General features: G+C 64.6%; 1 protein-coding gene across 1 annotated transcript in view; it reads right to left on the reverse strand.

Annotated features, from left to right (window-relative positions):
• Positions 1-5,851: 5,851 nt before the first annotated feature.
• The window catches only part of SEMA4D (semaphorin 4D), a 29,351-nt gene continuing 14,888 nt past the window's right edge, over positions 5,852-20,314 (reverse strand). Inside the window, 11 exon segments of the mRNA XM_049640575.1 lie at positions 5,852-7,651; positions 7,653-8,026; positions 8,826-8,869; positions 8,953-9,131; positions 12,668-12,783; positions 13,533-13,755; positions 14,634-14,790; positions 14,884-15,059; positions 16,024-16,175; positions 16,871-16,984; positions 17,418-17,511. Coding sequence (XP_049496532.1) covers positions 7,100-7,651; positions 7,653-8,026; positions 8,826-8,869; positions 8,953-9,131; positions 12,668-12,783; positions 13,533-13,755; positions 14,634-14,790; positions 14,884-15,059; positions 16,024-16,175; positions 16,871-16,984; positions 17,418-17,511 — 2,181 coding nt within the window. The 3' untranslated portion in view covers positions 5,852-7,099.

Below are 20,314 nucleotides of genomic sequence, written 5' to 3' on the forward strand. Positions count from 1 at the left end.
TGTGCCTGGGAACTCCACCTCCCGGCCCTGCTCCCATCTGTGACCAGAACCTCTACTTCCGTGGGGGCCGCCCCTGCCTCCCCAGAACCTAAGTTGGGGACAGGGCACTGAGAAGGGCCGAAGACCCCTCCGTCCCCACTGCCCCCTCTCTGCCTGTGCCAGGCGGCACGGCACCAGGCAGTGCGCTGTGAGCCAACCTAGACCAAAGCCAGCCCCTCCTGACCATGATCTATCTGCCTGAGAGCCCCGTTTCTAAAATCAAGATTCTGGGGCACCTGGTAGCTCAGTTCACCATCAACTCAATTTCAGTTCAGGTCACGATCCCACAGTTTGTGGGATCGAGCCCCACCTTGGGCTCTGTGCTGACAGTGTGGAATCTGCTTGGGATTCTCTCTGCTCCTCCCCTGCTCATGCACACACACACACTCTCAATCTCTGTCTCAAAAATAAACAAACAAACAAACAAACAAAATATATATATATATATTGTATGTAGTTGCCAACCACCCAGGGATGACCTGAACTGCAGTGTCGTGGAGGACGGTCAGCAGAGGAAGGACTAGGTCTGTATGTGGAGCAAGGAGGAATCCGTGGGGCCAAGGGCTAAAACCCAGTACACGAAGCAATAGCACTGGGTGTGCAGGAGCACGCGTGCACGGGAGTGCACGTGCAGGGGAGTGTCGGGGGGGTTGCCTGTGTGTGTGTGTGTGTGTGTGTGTGAGTCCCTGCATGTATGGGTGTGCACGCGGGCGCGTGTGCAGAGGAGCCCGTGTGCAGGGGAGTGGGGGAGCCTGTGTGCGGGAGCCTACTTGCGTATGGCTGTGCATGCGGGAGCACGTGCACGTTCCCGTGGGGGCCCGCCAAGAAGGCCAGTGTGGCCGTCGTGCTGGCGGTGCTGCCTTCAGAGAATTTGAGGTGCTTAAACCACTTCCTGGAGCTTCCGGATGCGGTAGGACGCATCCTTTTACAGCCGATGTAAAACACGCTGTTGGAAAGAACGTGCCGCAGGCTGTAAAACAAATTCCAGAAGGCGTTCAAAAGGGGCTCCCGCAGCAGTGCACTGGCCCCCCTGGCCTCGTGCACAGGCCCCCGTGGACTGTGTCCTGGGCAGGATTTCTGGGTTTTTCTTCCATCTGCACCATTTGTTTTTCCCCCAAGTGTTCTGCCCTCTACCCGTGAATAGTTCCATGTGTGTATCACACGTGCACACACACCTGAGGGCGCTTACAGGTGCGTGCACAGACTTGCACACGCACACGTGTCTGCGTGCGCCTGCCCATCAGTTGGCGCACACAGCCTCCTTCACTACTGGGCGTACCGCCCGCCACCACGTTCCTGGACAGCCCCTCAGGGGGGTCAAGTTTAAAAGAGGGATTCTCGTGAGGCACTGTGATCGAGAACGTGACGTTTTCTGTGAATAGACACCGAAGTCGGTTCCAGAGAGGCCTGGACTCCCCCTCATCCCCACTGTCCAATGGTGACCTTCACGGAGACCCGCCCAGGACTGCAGCTGGAGCCACCAACATGGGTCACAGGAGCTTCTGGAAGGTTCTCCTGCATCCTTAGGACAAAGAGCTGGGGTGGCTTGAGCCAGGGCCGAATTATCACCCCAAGCCAAATGGCCAGGACCCTTCAGGAGCAAAATCCCCAGATGACCCGAGGTGCCTTGGAGAATGGGCCGTAGGGGAAACACCACGTGCCCTTGTATCCCAAAACCCTTGAACTCAGCATTGGTAAACACCCTTTCAGCGTGTGTTCAGCACAGTAAAGCACTAAAAATGTTGAAGAGTACTTACGTTGCACTTACTGTTTTTTTAAGCTATCCAGCTCCTGAACGCAGACGAGGGCAAGGAGGGAAAGCGACAGTTACAACCAGGCGGCAGAGCCAGCACATGCCCCTGGGCAGGGCGATCCCTCTGCCCCCGGGTCTGCAGCCACGAGGGACGAGGGACACGGCGGGGCCGCTGGCTCCACCCTGCCCCCAGCCCGCCCCATGCCAGCCGAGGGTGCCGCCAGCGCAGAGCTGACCCTGCTCCGTGACAAAACCAGACAGAGCCCCTCGGGGCTAGGAGAGCCCCAAGTTGAGGGGGTGTGTGGGATGGGTGCAGCCCCTGTCCTTGGGCCACATCCCCGGTAGGGGCCCCAGAGGCGATCCTTCCTCCAGCTGTCCCCACGCATGTGGTCACCCAGGGGCCTCCTGCCAGCTACTTCCCACTGGAGGGGACCCTCTGCGGGCGCTGTCTTGCAGGCCGGGTCCACACCTGCACAGAAATCAGGATCCAAACGTGGGAGTGGGGGGTGAGGGGGGGCTTCTTGGGCCTCCGGCACCGCAGTTCTATCAGAGTCCCACCTTCTTCCTCAGAGTGAGTGCCCCATGCTTCGCTGTCACAAGGCTATCCACACCCTGGGGCCAGCTGAAGAGTGACCCCCAGAATATCCAGGTCCTGACCTCTGGAACTGCATGTGGCAAAAGGCGCTTTACAGACAAACCTGTGGGGGGCAGGGGTCAGCAGCCCAGGCGCCCAGCCTCTTAGGTGCCAGCTACGGTGGCCGTCCCACACACGAGGACGGCTGCGTACAGGCACGCGCGTCGTCAGGACAGAAGACACACAGCTTCTAACAAAACCACGCCCTCCATGCTGAGGACGGAGACCCCGGCAAGGTCACAGATCTGCCTCGCCCACCCACGGACAGGCTTCCGACCCTTCTGGAAGATGACCAGCTCACGTCAACTACCCCCAGGGCCCAGCCACGCCCCAAAACACTAGCACCCACGGCCACCGTGGGAGATCAGGGATTTGGGCCGGGCACCCTCTGCTACCCCTGCAGCCCCCAGGGCCTGAAAGGGCGCTCGTTTCTACCACCGTAGTTAAAACAAAAAGCCACCAAAACCCCGAACAGCACGCGGCCCCTAAAGTACAGGGGATCGTCCTCAGCTTTAAAAGAGACACGCGTCTGACTTAGAAGCTCGGTCACGTCAGGGATGCAGCAGGGCCCGCGGGGCAGACAAGACAGATTCCGCTTGCGTAAGAATCACGGGCTCCGTCCTCAGACGCGATTCACACCCGTGTCTCCGAGTGCCGCTATGCCTGCTCGCCTGCAGTGCGGGTGACTTCTGTGCTTATCTGAACTAATTCCGCCACGAGGAACACGCATTCGTGACTTCGGGAACGCGAAACACGACCACAAGCCTGCCCGAGTCTCTGCGGCTCGAGACCCCCTCCTCCCCTTGCCCGTGTTTTGCCACCTCCCGACGCGCACGCACGGCTCCCCCGAGGGAGCGGGCGGCTGGGAGACCCGTTCCGGACCCCGGGTTGCTCCTCCCCACGCTCAGGCCGGGGCCCTAGGAACAGAGGCGTGGCCACAAAGCACAGCCCGCAGCCCGCCGCGGCACGCGCACATGCACACACGCACTCTGCTGGGACGGTCCAGAGAGGACCGGGGACACGGTGAGCAGAGAAGCCCGCTGAGTCACGGCTCCGAGGCCATGCCCGTCCCAACAGCCCACCTGGCGTTGCTCGGGCCGCAGCCCCTGCCACTGTGACACCAGTGCCCCCAGGCGGGAGGGAGACCGCTTGCAGACCACTTGGGGACCGCCTGGACGGTACCCTTGAGAGGGAGGTGCCTTCAGCCAGAGCGGCCTGAAACTTGGTCCCGAGTTCCGGCACCTTCCTTGACCCGAGGGAAGAGAGGGCCAGAGACGCCGTCATTTTGGACATCACGTGCTTGGACCACCACTCACACAACCAGCTAGCGCTGGCCTGTGGGCTGGGTTTAGGGCAACAGGTGTCTGGATGTGCACGAGTCACCGGGGGACCCAATGCCAGTGAGCTTGGCGGGCCGGGCCTGGGCCGGGGGGCTGCGCGGGGTCTGCCTCGGGCACAGGGGACCGAGCCTGGCGGATCGCTCTTGGCAACAGTGGTTTCCCAGCCTGGACGCCAGGTGCTCAGTGTGGGGCAGGCCCCCCGGGCTTTGCTGCAAGCAGAAAGAAGCGAGCGCTCGGGAGGCTGGGGTGGCCACTGCAGGGTCTCTAGCACCTGTCTCTGTCACCGCTGCCTAGCAGGCCTCACGAGGACGCACGGCCCTCCCTCTGGGTGGGACAGGACACATCTGGACCCCTGGGAATAGCCAGTCCTTCCCAGGCTGCCTCACAGCCTCGGGGAGCCTCGTGGAACGGGAGGTCCAGGTGGGAGAGAAAGCAAGGAGCACGGGGGCGTGGAGGGAGAGGGCAGGGGCTGCGGTCCCTCCGCTCAGTCCACCCCGTCACTGCCCTCACCCCACGCTGCCCACCTCCCTCGTCCCCTCGGGCTGTGAGCCGCCAACTGTGGGCCCCATCCTCGGGAAGTTGGGAGGAAGAAACGCCCCTCCGGCTCTCAGACTTCGGCAGCAGAAGGGCAGGGAGGGCGGAGTGGCTCCAGGTGACCCGCCCCACGGCCAGCGGTGCCCCCTGCCCTGGCTGCCTGGGAACCGTGCCCCTCTGCTCCCCGGCTGCCGCCAGCCCCGTAACCACGGCCCTGCACGGGGTCCCCGTGGTCCCTGCTCTGGCCCAGACACCGCTCTCAGCCCCCGAGTCACAAGGACGGCTCAGGAGTGCACACGCGCCCGCTAACGGGCACCTCCTAGAGAAGCCACGTTTCAAAGCGTTTGGCTCTGGGCCCCTCACCCGGTCGTGCGACCCCTGCTCTCCCAGCGACGGGGAGGCCCCCGAGTGTGCCCGTGGAGGACGGCGGCCCCTGCACAGAGGGCCTGGGAGGCCCCACGGGAAATCGCCCGGCCCAACAGCCCTGTGGGGGACCCAGCACAGGCTGGGCCCCGGCCCGGGGCTGGCGACCCGGGGCCACATGGACCCGCCCTGAAGGTCTGTCTCCACAGCGCCCCACCCAACGGGCAACTTCCCCTGCGCTCTCCCCCGCACGCGGGAGTTCGTGGGACCGGCTCATACCCGGAGCGGCTTCTCGCCACCGAAAGTCTCAAAAAGAAACAAGTTTGCTCTCTTTCCCTCAGTGGCCCTACTCGTCCCCTCGGGGCACCCACACACCGCCCGTTTTCTCCCTGCAGCTACTGACCAGCGGCACGGCCGCCGCACAGCGGAGACACCTCCGGGTCCCTCCCAGCCCACCATGCACTTCAGCATCGCCACGCAAGCCATGGGGACGCCCCTTCTGGAGGCTCCGGAGCGACGTTTGCAACCTCCAGATGACACATAGGCGGACCCCCGAGTTGTCGGCAGACGCTCGAGGAGCCCTGCACACGGGCGACTGGCAAACTGAGGTCTCAGGGCCAAGCCCGGCCCACCGTGGGGCCCTGGGGCTGCGGAGGCCGAGATCTGCGACAGACCGACCGACCGTGGGCTGCCGGGCCTGCGACGGTGAACACCTGGCTCCTCGTGGGAGAAGCCGCGGGAAGGGTGTTCTGTCAGGGGCCCTGCCCCCCACCCGCCGCCCCGACAGGCGCCCTGCTCACCTGTGGCCTGGCAGAAGAGGTGGAAGGTCCCCAGGGCGTGCACGTGCTGGGCCTGGTCGCTCAGGAAGGGCGGCAGCAAGGCGACCCGCAGGCTGCGGTCAGGCCCCGAGGCCGAGGCCGGCCAGGGGCTTCGGGGAGAGGAAGATGAGCTGGGGTCCCGACAGGACAGGGAGGAGGACCCCGGAGGAGGGAAGGGCAGAGACGAGGCTGCGAGACAGAGGACAGAAAAGAGAGAGGCCGCTGAGGCAGACGTCACGAGGCTCAGGGCCTGCACGCCAGAGAAGGGAAGGAGAGACAGGAAAAGAAAGGGGACCGAGGCCGCCCCGAGACCCGCCCGCCGGTCAGCACACCGTCCCCGCCGCAGCGAACCACGTGCCCGCGCCGAGGATTTAAGCTGCTCGTTTATTCGGTTACTTTTCAAATGTATACAATTCAAAGTAGAAAAATAAAAACAAAGGAAATCTTATAAAACACAAATGTGTACACCACAACGGTCGAGTCCTGTCATGCTTAAGACAACACTGTCCACGCAGGCACACAGATCCAGAGGTCACTGCTCCTCGCCACGGGAAAGAGAGCCTTCTCGGCGCACGGGAAGCAACAGGTGGAGATTGAATCGTCTCGCCCACTCGCACCGTCGAAGATAGCGCCGGGCCACGCAGGGCCGTGGGGTCACAAGCCGCCAGGCCTCGTGGGGACACAGGCCAGTCCGGCCACCGCGGTCCTGCTTGCCGGAAGGTGTGGACAGCTCGGTTCGGCCGAGCGGGTCGTCCGGGTGGGCGGTGGACGGGAGACAGAAGCCAAACGTGACTGCGGATGCCCGGTGAACGTCCGTCCGTCCATCTGCACGGGAGGTTTCAAGCCGTGGCCGTGGGCATCCGACGGCAAAACGCACGCTCCCTCCGCTCGGGGCCAGCCGGCTCCGCCGACCCGCGCTCAAGGCCCCGCCTGGTTCACGGGCCAGCCTTCCGCTGTCTTCTGTTCTTTGAAAGAGTTAAAACAAGAGGGGGGAAGAAAAAACCACAGAAAGAAGATCTCTCTGAAAAGGATGCTTCCCTCAAGGAATAAAATTAAAAAAAAAAAAAGAACGTGTGCTCAAGAGATGGTTTCGTCTATGTGTCTAAAAGGTAGAGAACGCATTTACCCAAAGTAAGTTTATCCCTGAGAATCATAAGCAACGTAAGCTGTATCTTTCCCCTAACGTACAACAAAACCTGGAAGATGGACATCTTCGCGATATTGGAACGTCTGCTTCGGTGATTTAAAACAGAAATGACCTAACACGAGAAAAGCAAAACCATAAAAAATAATCTCCTGGGAAGCAAAGGTTCGTGCCAATCTGGACAACAGGCGATAAGTTACCAATCTGATAAACAAAAACATCATTTCCAATCTGGAATTCAAGGATCTTTCAGTGGCTGCTCTGAGGAGGGGACGCTCCAGGCGCGAGCGAGCGTCCGCGGACGGGGACAGCCCGGCCCCACGCGCCGCCCGCGGGGGCCTCTCACGCCGCGGCCCGGCGGGGGACCGGGGTGCGACGCTCGCCGTTTTCCGGAAGGACGAAGACCAAATCACAAGCTCGACGCGAGAGACAAGACACAGGACAGGCGTGCTGACGCGGGCTCCCGGCGGTGCCTCAGTCCCCGTCCGCGTCCGAGTCGGCGTACTTCAGCTCGCACTTGACGTCGAAGGGCCCGTCCCTGGCCGGGAGGTCGTCCAGCCTCTGCGAGTCCTCCCTGTCGGTGGGCACCCTGCTGGCCATGGTGTCCTGCTCCGTCTCGTAGCCCGTGTCCAGGGCCGGCCGCGGCTGCCCCCCGTTCTGCTGGGAGAAGCTGCCCGGCTCCACCAGCGTCTCCTTGGCGCTCTGCTCGAACTCGGAGAAGTCTGCCACGGGCTGCTTCTTCCCCAGCAGCACGGCGGAGCGGAACTTCAGGCACTGCCCGGGCAGGTAGCCCTTGTAGCAGTTGTAGGACACGAGGCAGAGGCACAGCAGGAAGAAGAGGAGGAAGAGGAACATGAGCAGACGGTTGTCGCTGGACTGCAGATACATCGTCTTCTCCGAGTGCACCTGGGGGACCGTGTTGATGACGATCTTCGGTTCGCAGGACGTGCCCGTGGGCGCGGGGCTGGGCGGCGGGGCGACGGCCCCGGGCACGGGGACCCGCGCGGTGGAGGTCTGCGGGGGGGGGGCCGCGGGCGGGCTCCGTCACCGCTCGGGCGGTGGTCCTCCCGCCTTCCGTCCGGGCGCCCGGCGAGGCGGGGGCCTCTGTGGCCCTCGGGGCCGTCTTCACCTCCAGCACGTGCTTGGCCAGCACCCGCAGGACCGTCCCGTTGCGGACCCGCTCCTCCGAAAGGCACCGGTACACGCCGCTGTCCCCCTCCGACAGGTTGAAGATGAGCAGGTGCTTCCTGCCCACCAGGCTGTACTTGGGGCCGTCGGCGTCGAGCACGCCGTCCCGGAACTTCCACACCACCCGGGCCAGGTTGGACTTTTGGGAGCATTTGAGTTCCGCCGTGCCGCCGTGCTTGAAAAAATGCTGCCGGAAACTTTCTTTACTTTTATCTGGAACATCAAAATAAACGTGCACAGCATCAACAACGCGGCTCGCTACTCAGCTCCTTCTAAAAATAGGTCAACACGCACAAGAGGACACGAGAGTTCCACCCACTGGAGCCACACGGAATCTTCCAGAACAACTAAGGAGATAAAGACATGCGTGACAGAAAAGCAAAGATGAGCCCCGGAGGGCGGCCCAGCAGGACAAGGAAGTCGGAGACAAGACAGTCGGAGACAGTCGAGCGGCAGGGACACCGTCTGGCGTCCCGGTTCCCCGGGGGCCGAGCGGCAACACGGGAGCCGCGTGCCACGTGCTTCTGCTCGTGGCTCCCGGCTCGCGGCCTCTCTGGGCGCAAGGGGCCCACCCCGAAGTTGCCCCAGCTGGCGACAGCTGTCGGGTCAGGGATGGGAACGCGAGAGCCCAGGGCACGGCTGCCTGGGAGGGGACGAAGGGGTGAGGACGCCCCTCCCGCCGCACCGCCCGCCCACCGTGGGACCCTCAGGGTCTGTTTAACCAGCCCCGAGCTCAGCAAAGAGAGGAGCATCTCAAGAGTGGGTGTCCCAGGGTGGACGCCGAGTGCTTTTTGTGGAACAAACACACACACCCCACGACCTCAGACGCCCTTTTCTGCGATAAAACGGGATCACGGGGGGTCGGCCTCCGTATCCTCACGGATACCTGACCTCTGTTCGGAGCAGAGAAAGAGAACCTGGATGGACGCAACGCCACGACACCGAAGCACCATGAGATGGGTACGAGGACCGGCCGCCCCCCAAGGGAGCTTGGCGAGGACGGCCGACTTACCCGGGCAGGCGGACGCGTCTCCACTCATCTTCTGAATCAGAGTCCTGCAAGATAATCGGGCCCGGGTCAGGCACGCGCCCCCTCCCCCTGACGGGTGTGCGCGGTGCGGGTCCCCCGCCCTCGGTACCTGCTGGGGCCGTCCGTCTGGTGGGGGGGCAGGGCCACGCAGGCCGCGGCCGCCCGGCTCCAGGCACAGTAGGGGTCGCGGGCGAGCACGCAGTCCTCACAGGTGCCGTGCTTCCCGCAGAAGGCCACGGGGGCCTGCACCACACCCGAGCTGGAGCCCGCATACACAAGCCTTCCGCCCTGCAGGTGTGAAACAGAGGGCACAGGTGCGTGGGGGGGGGCAGCCGGCGTGCGCCTCTCAGGCCCGCGTGCCCACGCCGCCTGATCCAGGAACCTCCAGAACCGGAGCCTGGCGGGGTAGGGTCCGAGACAAACCCTCGCGGCAGCGTCATGGCCGCCCACGCGCTGACTGAGCACTCGGGGCCTCCGTCCGAGACCTTGCCCTCTTTGGGGCCGGGGGTCAGCCGCTCCGCGTGGAGGGCCTCCCCCCCACCCCCCCCACAGGCCAGAGGCCGAAAGGCACGGCTCAGAGCCCCATTTCATGCCCACCCGACGGGAGCCACACAGAAGCCCGAGTCAGGGTCCGAATCCAGGAAAGGAGGGGCCACCGAGCGTGGGCGGAGCGCAGATTCCAGCACGCGTCTAGCTGTGCGGGGAGGAACACGGGCACGGGGAGACCCACAGCCGTGCTCCGGGCACAGGGCCAGGCGGGGTCCCTCGAGCTCCCAGCACGTGCGAGACCCCCCACCCGGGGCGGCTGCTTTCCCGGGCTCAGTTGGGACGGGGGATCCCCCACGGGACGCCGCCTGCCGTGTAGCCCTGGCCGGGGGGGGGGGGGGGGGGGGCAATTCCGGAACTTGCGTGCACGTCGTCCTCTGCCCACGACACCTCACCCCGACGTCTGCACACACCTTGGCCATTCCCAAGCTCCACAGAACTTGGTGGTTTCGACCCAGACGACACGCAGCCCTTCCCCTGGAGGACAGGCTGTGAATTAACTTTCGAGTCCGGCTCCGCTCTGAGGCCCTGGGGCCACCCGCCCCGTGACCCACTGTGAGTGAGTGCAGCCGAGAGGAAGGAAGTCCCTTTTGTAACAGATTCTCACGTGACAAGTGGCAGAGAGAGACAGCGGCCAGCAGGGACCCAGGTACGTGACACCACGTGCCTGCCAGGCTGTCAGGACCAAGGACGCCAGCCCAGAGCACAGTCTGGTTCACAGAGGTCAAGGGACCCGGGAGAGGACGCCGACTCTGCCGGGGAAGCCCCGCCCGACACTGACCTGTGTGCATGGCGTGGCTGTGGGGAGGGCGGGCTCCATATCCCCGCCCTACCCCCACCCCAGGGCTGGGCTCCCGTGATACACGGCCACCAAGTAACAGACGTGGAGGGGAGCGGACAGGAAAACGCCCTGAAAAGGGGTGGCCGTGACCACTGGTGGGCGCACAAGTCCGCAGACAGGACGGACTGATGGGGGCAGCCTTGCGGTCTCTCCGCAGACAAGCATTAGACCCTCAGGGTCTGAACACACGTCCACAACTCAGCACACGCGGCCTGGCCCCACGTGGTGGGTTCCGTGCTCTCCACGGGCACATCCCCACGCGCTCAGCGCCATCTGAGCACGAGGAAACCGGGATCATTCCACAAAACTCCCTACAACTAAGCAGGCCACCGAGATGAGGACAGATGGGGAACCGGCCCAGACCAGCGGCGGCTGCTGGCCGGCCTCTACAGCGAAGGCCAGCGTCCTGGCCCAGAGGAACCTGCCGGCGGGCGTCTTCTCCGCCCCGAACAGCCGCTTCCTGCCACTGCGGGGGCGCACACGCCATCCCAAGCCTACCCAGGCCCGCCAGCCCGAAGAGAGGGCGGGGGCCGCGGCCCGCACACCTTCCCGCTAGGGCCAGCCAGCCGAGGCCGCCCCGGTGCAGGGCTCCTGGGAGGACGGGCCCGTGGCTCCCCGCAGGGCCAGTGGGCGGACGGGTGAGCACAGGGCTGACCCAGATCCTCCTCAACCTCACCCGTCCCGCAGGACCGGCGCCCACACGCCCAGAAGCCCGCGTCCCCAGATGACACTGGCGAGCGGGGCTGCGGTCTCACCGAGTGTCTGCACCGGGGGCCCAGCCTCTGTTCTGTGCACACGTGACAATCTGGGGGCCCCAAGGGCACGCGCCCCAGCCCGGCCGAGCACCCGAGCAGCGGGGCCGCGGTCGGGAGGACTTCCTCGTTCCCACAGCAAAGCCGGGGAGCAGGGGCGGGGGAGGGCGGCCTAATGGGCCCGCGAGGCTCCGATGCCGCATCTCTGCCGGCTCAGAGCCCGCCCGGGCTCTGTGGTCTCCTTCCCTTCCCGCAGCGGAGACGGCCCTGTTGGGTGACCCCGGAAGTCTGAAAACCAGATGCAAGTTCTGACACTCACGATGGCGGGACCCATGGGTGGCTCTGACCGACAAGTCGACTTCTGCCTTTCTCTCTCTCCTGGCTACGGGCGCCCCCTCCTGCTGCCCGCTGCCCCCATCAGGAACCAGGCCGGGAGGCCGCCCTGAGGGGCTGCGGGCCGCCCCCCTCCAGGTGTGAGGGAGGCTGGGGACTGTGCTGGGTCAGACAGGAGACCCTCGGCATCGGGGAAACGCCCTGCGAGGCGGGGCAGCTGGGCCTGGTGTCCAGAGCGAGGCTTTACAGGCGGGGTGCAGGTGACGGCCAGACTGCAGCTCAGGGAAAAGGCTCGCAGCCGGGCTTCCCATTTCTGGCCCTGACCCTGGCTCTGCCAAGTCCCCAGAGCCCGTCGGCTCAGGGCTCACGGCGTGGGGACACCCACGAGGCCCTGTGGGTGCTCTACAGGAAGTGAGGTCGTCAGCCACGGTCAAAGGACAGGGCCGGGCCACCCTGGGTCTGCTGACCCCTAGATGCAGAGGAGGAGACTAAGGCAGGACTGGCCTGCCAGGCTCACGCAGCCACGAATCATGGGGCCCCGGCCTGCTCCACCCTGGCTGTAAATCAGGAGGCACGTGTCCCAAGGCCACGTGGGTAGATGGCAGGGGACGGCATCCAGAGCGGATCCAGGGCCCTGGTTGTTTCTATGCTACCCACCAACTAATAACGTGTCTTATATAAATGGATGGAAAACAATCAAAAGGATAATATTCCATGACATTCAAAAATTACATGACCTCCTGAGCTCTGTTTCCACAAAAAAGACTGCTGGAAGGCAGCCAGGCCCACCCGTGTGCGGACGTCCCACGGCTGCCTGTGCACAACGGCAGGGACCTACAGCCCCCGAGCCCCAAACACTCACTCCCGGCATTTATGGCAAAGGTGCCGCCATCCCGACCCTGATGAGGGAGAAGGTGCCTCGTTGGGGGAGCCGGCTCACAGACATAACCGTCGTCCCTTGGGGCGGGCTTTTCTGCGCCCACAGATGCACCTGCAGACGGGCGTCAACCCCAGCAGCTCGGGACGCTCGGTCAACTTGAGGCGACTGTTCCATCTCCCCAGTTAGCCTTCCCTCCGTCCCAAAGCCCAGGGTTCACGGGGCCCTCTGTAAGAACCCGGAGGTCAGCTCATCTGGACCACACAGATGATCGGCCTGCCCGGCCGGTGACCAGGGATGTGTGAGGCCGCCCTCCTGCCTGGCCGGTGACCAGGGACGCGTGAGGCCACCTGTCTGCCTGGTGACCAGGGACGTGGGAGGCTCCCCGCCTGCCTGGCCGGTGACCAGGACGCGTGAGGCCACCTGTCTGCCTGGTGACCAGGGATGTGGGAGGCCGCCCGCCTGTCCTCTCTACCTTCTCAGAATTCAGCAGCAGCGTCTGGACCGGCTCGAAGTCCTGGAAAAGCTGGGTCTCCTCGATGATGTGGGCGTCATTCTCGAGGTTGACAGCTTTGTGGAGGGCACCCCGGTCTGCAAGGGCAAGGCTACAGGTCAGGGACGCGCCTGGACGGTCACGGCGGCCGACAGCCCCCGTTCTTCCTCTCGGCTCCTCCCCTCAATGAGACGCTGAGGAGCCGAAGCCGTCCGCACTTTGGACGTGGGAAGGAGAAGCCACTGGCGACGCGGACTGACAGCGTGAGTGGCACCGGTCACTCCGCTGTTTCCTGGAAAAGAAACGGACCTCCCACTGCTGACTCCTGTGGAAGTCAGGGCCACGACACGGTGCCACCACATCACAGGAGAGGTTGCTCTCGGGCTCCAGCGGCCCTCCGGGGCGCCGTGCGGTGAAGGCCCTGGGGAGGGGAGGGCTCAGGGCACGCTGGAGCCCCCAGGAACAACCCCGGCGCCCTCCGGCCCCAACCCCCAACCCCCCCACCCCCCGCCTTCCAGAAACGCTTGCGTGAGAGTCCCAGGTGGGGACCCGTCTGGAGCCAGCAGGGACGTGGGACTTCTCTGCCACCTGCTCTCAACCGGCCCGCACGGGCACCACTCCCGGCGCACCAGCCCTGACCCACCGGGCCTGGATCCCCACACGGGGGCCGGGACTTGGCCATTCAGTCAGCGCCCCAGCGGTCTGACGGTCAGACGGCGGAGGCCAGCCAGGGGTGGCGGCTTCTCGGAAACCCTGCCGGAGACCCCTCCGGGTGCCCGGGGAGACGCTGGCCTCGCGGCAAGAAGGAGCTGCGTTTGCCGGCGTCCTCAGGGGGGGCCGGACCCACCTGTGCCGATGAACATGACGTCGTAGACGGTCCCGTCCAGGGCCCGGGTCCTATCCACCACGATCTGCGTGTAGTTCACGTTGCCTGTGACCAGCCTGGGCCTGTTGTCTGTTGGGGTCACGGAGCCGTCCATCAGGGGGTGGTCCTTGACGAACTGCAGGGTCTTGTCCGGCAGACCCAGGGAGCTGGAGAAGTTGGCCGCCCGCGCTTCGCGGTTGATGCACTGTGGGGGGCAGACCGGCCGTCAATGCGCGTGCTCACGGACGCACAGCCCGCACGAGCCCCGCACGCAGGCCCCCGCGGGGCGCAGACTGTGACAACGCCATGCGGAGCGCTGTTGCCAACGGGGAAAGTCAGCGGCGACCTTTCCCCAGGAATCCGAAGACGTGGCCCGAAAGCCGGTCGGGAAGGGCAGCCGTGCGTGTGTCCGCGAGATCTAATCCCGCTTCACGACACACAGCGAACTTGCTGGTGTCTATTTGTAAATGAGAAAACTGTATCAAGCTTTTGAAATTGAAAAATAACGGCTTATCACTTGATAGCTCTTCCTCGACATCTCTGCTAAAATCACTAAAAACGGTCCGGGTCCAAACAGCACAAAGGCCAAGCGCGTGAGGGGTTCTTTTCCTGTCCTGGCTCCCGAGTGCGGAAACCGAAATTCGTAATCACGTGACCACGATTTACTTCATGACACCCGTGGAGGGAACTGACGGCTGCTGGCAGGCGTGGACCCCCAGGGAGGAGCCCCAGGCCAGTCGCCCGGGCCACGGCCCCACCGCGGCCACACCCACGGCCCCGCACACCAGCCACATGACGGGCAGATGCCGGTTTCCACACAAGAGTCACTGCTTTCGGGAAGACACAAACGTGACTCACGTTAACGGGTGGGGGGTACGGCCCACTGCCGAGAAACCGTGCTTTTGGGGGGGAAGCGGCACGTGAGACAGACCTATTTTTATCACGTTGATTCCACAAAACACCCGTGCTGGCCGGAAGAGCCTCCTGGCGCGGGCCCGGTCAGGGACAGCCGCGCCACGGCACGCGGTGAGGGGAACGCAGGACGGGGAGCGGGCCCACCCTTCCCGCCCCGCCCCCACTCACCGCCCCGGGCCGCGGCGTGGGCACGGCCCCGTTGTAGCGCACCCACTTGGTGTGGGACTGTTCCACTGTGGCGCTCTGCATGTACTTCCCGCGGGAGAAGACCGCCTCGGCCGTGGACAGGTTGTAGGCGCACACGGCTGACAGCCCCACGTTGTTCCTGGGGACGAGGGGGCAGGGTGACCGTCCTGGGTGCGGGGGAGCGCAGACACGCAGCCCGCCCGCCCGCCCGCCGGCCCGCCGGGGCACCTACAGCTGTGGGGTGAAGACCCCGTAGAACACGGGCTCCTTCAGGTCCGGCGCCCTGAGGACAAAGATGGCCTGCAGCACGTTGAAGACGAGGTTGCTCTCCGGCCTGGAACAGATGAGCCTGGCCTTCAAGAAGGACGTCCACTTCTTCTGTAGGGTCCGCAGACCGCCCTGGTCCCCCTGCAACCCCAAAGACGTGCGTAGTGGGGGGAGGGCTGACTCCCCGTAGGCAGCTGGGAGTCAGTCACGTACGCGGCCCCGAGCGTCCCCGTCTCGGTGGACGGAGGCCACGGTGGGAAAAGAAGGGCCGTGGATGGCCACGTGGCCACGGCAGCCGGTCTGCGCCGGCTGGGGTCTCAGATTAAAACACAGAACCAAGAAAGGCCTGTGGGCGAATCACCCGGAGGCGGCCGGAGGGGCCGGCGGGCCGTGCACGGCGTCACAGCGGCAGAACCTCCGCCAGCCTCGCGCCCCTTCCCCGTGCTCCCCACCCCTGCGAGCCAGCCTTGGAGCCAGGGCCACGGAGCGGGGGCTCCCGTCTGCTTCAGGCCAACACGTCGGGGGTCCCCCCCAGACACGTTCCTCGTCCCAGAGGAGACAGTCGTTTCAAAGGGCCTCGGCCAGGTCCCCCCCCAAGACAGGTTTTGTGGGCTGCCCCCGCACCCCCGGGACAATCACAGACACGCCTGACGTGACCTGCTCTGGAGGGAGCCCCGAAACGCAGAGATCTGGATGCCAAAGACTCTGGAATCAGAGCATCCTCACTTGGGGGCAGTGAACGCACACCCCCCTCGCCGCCTTGATGCAGGAACGCCGAAATCCCAAATCTAGCAGAATTTAGCTCACGCGGTGAACACAAGCCAACTTCCTATATGGCCCTGGAGGTCCGAGGACGGTGTGTCCGGAGCAGGCCTGCTGAGGCTGGGCCTCTGGCCACACGCGGCACCGATGCTCCGGGGCCCGCAGGGAGACTCCCGGACTGCCCGGGGGCAGGCCGCGCACACCCCTCCGTGGCTCGGGAGGACGATGAGGTAGGTGAACGGACATCTCGGAGGAGGAGGCCTGGAGCCCGGGCCACGAGACCGGTCCTCCAGAGCGCGAAGCGCCCAGCCGGGACCAGAGGGAAATCGGGGAGTGGGCTCACCTTGCACACCCTCGCCACCCGGGGGATCATCAGCTTGAAGACAAACTCGTACTCCACGGCCACCTCGGTGAAAAAGAAGTACACCCTGTCGTCCCCGCTGTCCGTGCCGTCCGGGCTCTCTCGGATCACGTCCGCAAAGACGAAGTTTGGCTCTGCAGGCAAGAGACACCCGGTTATCCCCCCGCCACAGCGCGGGGCCCGGGCACCTCCCGGCCAAGGCGCCAGCTAGTGCCTGCACCACGCCCCAGACAAACCCCAGGGCCCGGGGCGGGCACGGTGCCCATCCGTCCTCCTCGGCATAAGGAGGTGCCGGGGATCGCAGTTGTAACACACACTGTCTGGGCCGGCCCCGAGAACCAAGGCTGGGTCTCCCGATGGCAGGCAGCCTGGGGACCCTGGGGACCCAGATCCCAGAGACCTGCCAGAACACACGCATCTGCCGGTGCAAACAGCACGTGCCTCAAGCGGACAACCCCCGACCAGCAGACCCGCCCCGCAGTGAGGGGAAGCCAGGGGTCCTTCCTCCCCCAGACCACCCGCCTCCAGGAGGTCATGGCCCGCCGGCCAGCGCCAACTAGAGCCCCGTGTGAGCAGCTGCGTGAATCCGCCACGCACACGTTATCCGAAGGTGAGCGAGCCGGTCAGCCTGGGTGCAGGGACCACCAGGCTCTCGTGTCACAAAGAACCACCACCTCTGTGTTCAGGGAGACGAAGGCCCCAGTCCGGAGCCCTGGCGGCTCCAGAAGCACCCCACATGGGGCCGTCCCAGCCCGGAGGTGTCTGCGGCCCCTCGCTGGGACTCAGAGCCACAGACAGACAGACCGACCCAGGGGCACCTGCCTCTTACCGTTAAGCCACGGTATCGCGTACTCCGTCCTCAGAGGACTGTGGGACGAGTTTCGGGAGATGATGGGCTCGCTTCCCAGAAAGTTATAGGACGTCCCGGAATACAGCTCCCCATCTTAAGCGACCCCGGAAGAAAGAGGAGAGGAGGGGTGGTCGGCAGCCAGACACGAGCCCCCGGCCCAGGGAAGCGGGGAGGCCACGGGTGCTGCGTCGCGAGCCTTCCGTCTCGGTCCCTCACGTGGACGACTGTGCGCTCCACGCGAGAGCTGCTTCACGAGCAGCTGGGGCGGGAACACCCCAGGGGACCCGCACCCGGGAAGTAACACGTTCGGGTGTAAGAGGGGCCACGGGACGCGCACAGAGGACGGACACAAAATGACCCCTTCCCACACATGTGACCTCTGGCCATGGGGGGTGGCCGGTCACCCTTCCGCAGTGAATCCGAGCGCTCGTACAGGGGTCTACGGAGAGGCTGCGTCTCCGCCGGGACAGGGAGCAGGGAACTGGGGGAGGCAGCCGAGCCCATGCTGACCTGGGGCGGGACTCACCGACCATGACGGACGTGTAGCTCTGTGCAGGGTCAAAGGGGCACCTGCCCTTGCCATCCTCGCTTCTCCCCAGAAACTGAAAGGACGTTAAGTTCTACGAGCGAACGAGAAGAAAGGGCGTCACGCGGTGTCTGAATTCCTAGTCTCCCAGCACCTTTCTGCTCTGCCATTTACTTTCACAGACTCGCCACCCGGGGGCACGGAGGGAAGAGCACGCGTGGGCGGCCACGTGAGTCCCAGGTCTGGATGCCGGCGCCACGAGAGCCGCGCAGGACCTCGGAGCCTCGGTTTACTCCTCTGTAAGATGCTGGCGGCTCTAGGGCCCCAGAGCAGCCAGGGCAGACCGGAGGCGGGAGGCACCCAGGGAGCCATCGGAAGGCCGTGCACCAACTACGTCCAACAAGGACGGCACCCAAGGCAGTGGCAGACCAGACCCATGGGCAGAAGCAGCGGTGTCCCCACCTCCTGCCACCCCATCCTGTACTAACAGAAAGCACGGGGGACGGCCTCAGTGTTGGGGACCCTCCTGGCCTGACCCGAGAGCCCAAAACCAGCCGAGGAAGGAGTGAGCAGCCCCAATACGTGAGGAACGAGCAAGCTCTGTGCAGAGACACGGGGCCCCGAGCCCGGGGACAGGTGAGCGGCTGGGAACGTGCCCGCACAGTGCAGGGAGGCTGGAGGGTCAGAGAAGACACCCACCGCTGGAGGCATAGCGGGAAGTCACGCGCCTGCTGCCAGAAACCCAGGACGTGCCTGCGTGAATGAAGGTGGGCACCACCTCCCGCCTTCCAGTGCGGAGAAGCTGAGGAACACGGACAGCGGTGGGGAGTGGGTGCGGGCCCGTCGCCCGTCGGAGGGAGGGCTCACGGGCCGGGGGATGTTGGGCCCACCTCTCCAGGCAGACCCCCCTCTCAGGTCTCAAAGCACAAATTGGGGCATGAACGGATGGCCCGTCTAGGGGAGGTTTGGAGGCCGCCTGAATGGGGGGGGCAGAGCGGAAACGAGAGGGCGTTGGCAATGACTGTAAATCTTCATGGGTGACGACAGGCTTGGCGTTGGTCAGGTAGGCACTTAGGGGTCGCGGGTCAGGGTGCCGCACGCCCACGTATGTCCCTTCCCGCACAATCTAGGTGCCAGATACACAGGTGGGATCCACTTCCCTGTCAGCGTGAACGTCCTTATTGAAAATACGGGGCCAAACAACAGGCCCGGATTTAAAGGAAACATCTGACCCCCTTACAACTACGGGATTGGAGTCTCCATCCGTTTTCAGCTTCGGAGGGGCTAGACTCCAGCCAGCAAACCCTGTGATGTGTGGGCGTTTCTCACACAACCTGGCACGCTCTTCCCTTATGCAGAACCAGGCGACGTCTGTCCTGAGGACCCAGACTCAGAGCACCGCACCCCACAGAGCCAGTGTCTGCGGGCTCAGACCGCCAGCCGGCCACGCGGGGGGGGGGGGGGGTGCGCCCACCCCGGGGGTCCGTGCGCAAACTCCGTCTGCCCGTACTTTGGGCTGTCGTTTATCTCTGACTCAAGGTTGGAGAATCTTCTTTAAATTCTAGTTAATTCAGGGTTCCAGCCAACGAGGCTCTTGGTTGAGGCACGCTCTGTGTCCCAAGTCAGGGACGGTCACTAGACCACGTGCCTCACTCTGAATCCCCACGTGCATTTAAAACGCGTCTTGGGGCGCCTGGGTGGCTCAGTCGGTTAAGCGTCTGACTTCAGCTCAGGTCACTATCTCGCGGTCTGTGAGTTCGAGCCCCGCGTCGGGCTCTGGGCTGATGGCTCAGAGCCTGGAGCCTGCTTCCGATTCTGTGTCTCCCTCTCTCTCTGCCCCTCCCCCATTCATGCTCTGTCTCTCTCTGTCTCAAAAATAAACGTTAAAAAAATAAATAAATAAAATAAATAAATAAATAAAACGCGTCTTCTCTTCTCCTGGTGGTTGTTACAAATGGCTCATCAGGTGCCCGAGTAAAAGGAATTTCTCCCAGCAAGACGCTGCCGTCCAACGTGCCCCGGGAGCGAGGGCCTTGGGAGGACGCCGTGGGGGCCCCTCTGCAGAGGCCCCAGTGCAGCAGCAGGCGGGCCCGGCTCAGCAGGACCCGTGCAGGTCGGCGAGGGAGGTGCTCGCACAGTCGTGCGGTGCTGTTGCCCCCGGGAGGGGGTGCGCTCCGGGGCCAAGGTCGGCGGCTCCGTGTCCACGGCAGACCCACGTGGTGAGGCCCCAGGAGCGGACAGCAGCCGGGCCGGGCCGTCCCAGTGGGCACAGACGGGCGGCTTCCGCACACACGCCCATTCCTTCCGGCTCCGGAGGCTGCAGGCTGAGGTCAGGGATCCGGATGGCCGGTGCCTGGCGAGGGCCCCCTTCTCTCTGTCCTCATGTGGTGGAGAGGGGGCTCTGGCGGCTTTTCCCAGAAGGCTGTCAACCCTGCGGGATCAGGGCCTCGCCTCTGTGACCACATGTAACCGTGATAGTTCCTCAGAGGCCCCACCTCCAAATGCCACCACATGGCGGGATTCGGGCTACAACGTGCGGATGTGGGGGACACGTTCGGGCCGTAACACAGGTGAACCGGGAACACGTAGTCTGGGGGCAGGGTCCTGACTCCCCCCTTTGACCGGGACGCAGGCCGCGGCAGGGCTCCCCGCAGAGCACAAAACGTGGCAAAGAGGACACAGGAGGCCGGACCGTGGCACCCTAGGGCTTCTCTGTGTCGCCAGCACACTTCCCAGCGGGACCCCCACTGCCAGCTCCGCTGGCCCCATGGGTCCCCGCCCTGGTGAGCGGCCACACCCTCACGCCCACTGTTGTGCAGAGCGGGGAGCCCCCGACGCCGCCTGGGCCCCACCAGCTGCAGTACCGACCCTGGACGAGGTGGCGGGGGGCAGGGGGC

Source organism: Panthera uncia, chromosome D4 (assembly GCF_023721935.1).
Source record: "Panthera uncia isolate 11264 chromosome D4, Puncia_PCG_1.0, whole genome shotgun sequence".
NCBI classification, from domain to species: Eukaryota; Metazoa; Chordata; class Mammalia; order Carnivora; family Felidae; genus Panthera; species Panthera uncia.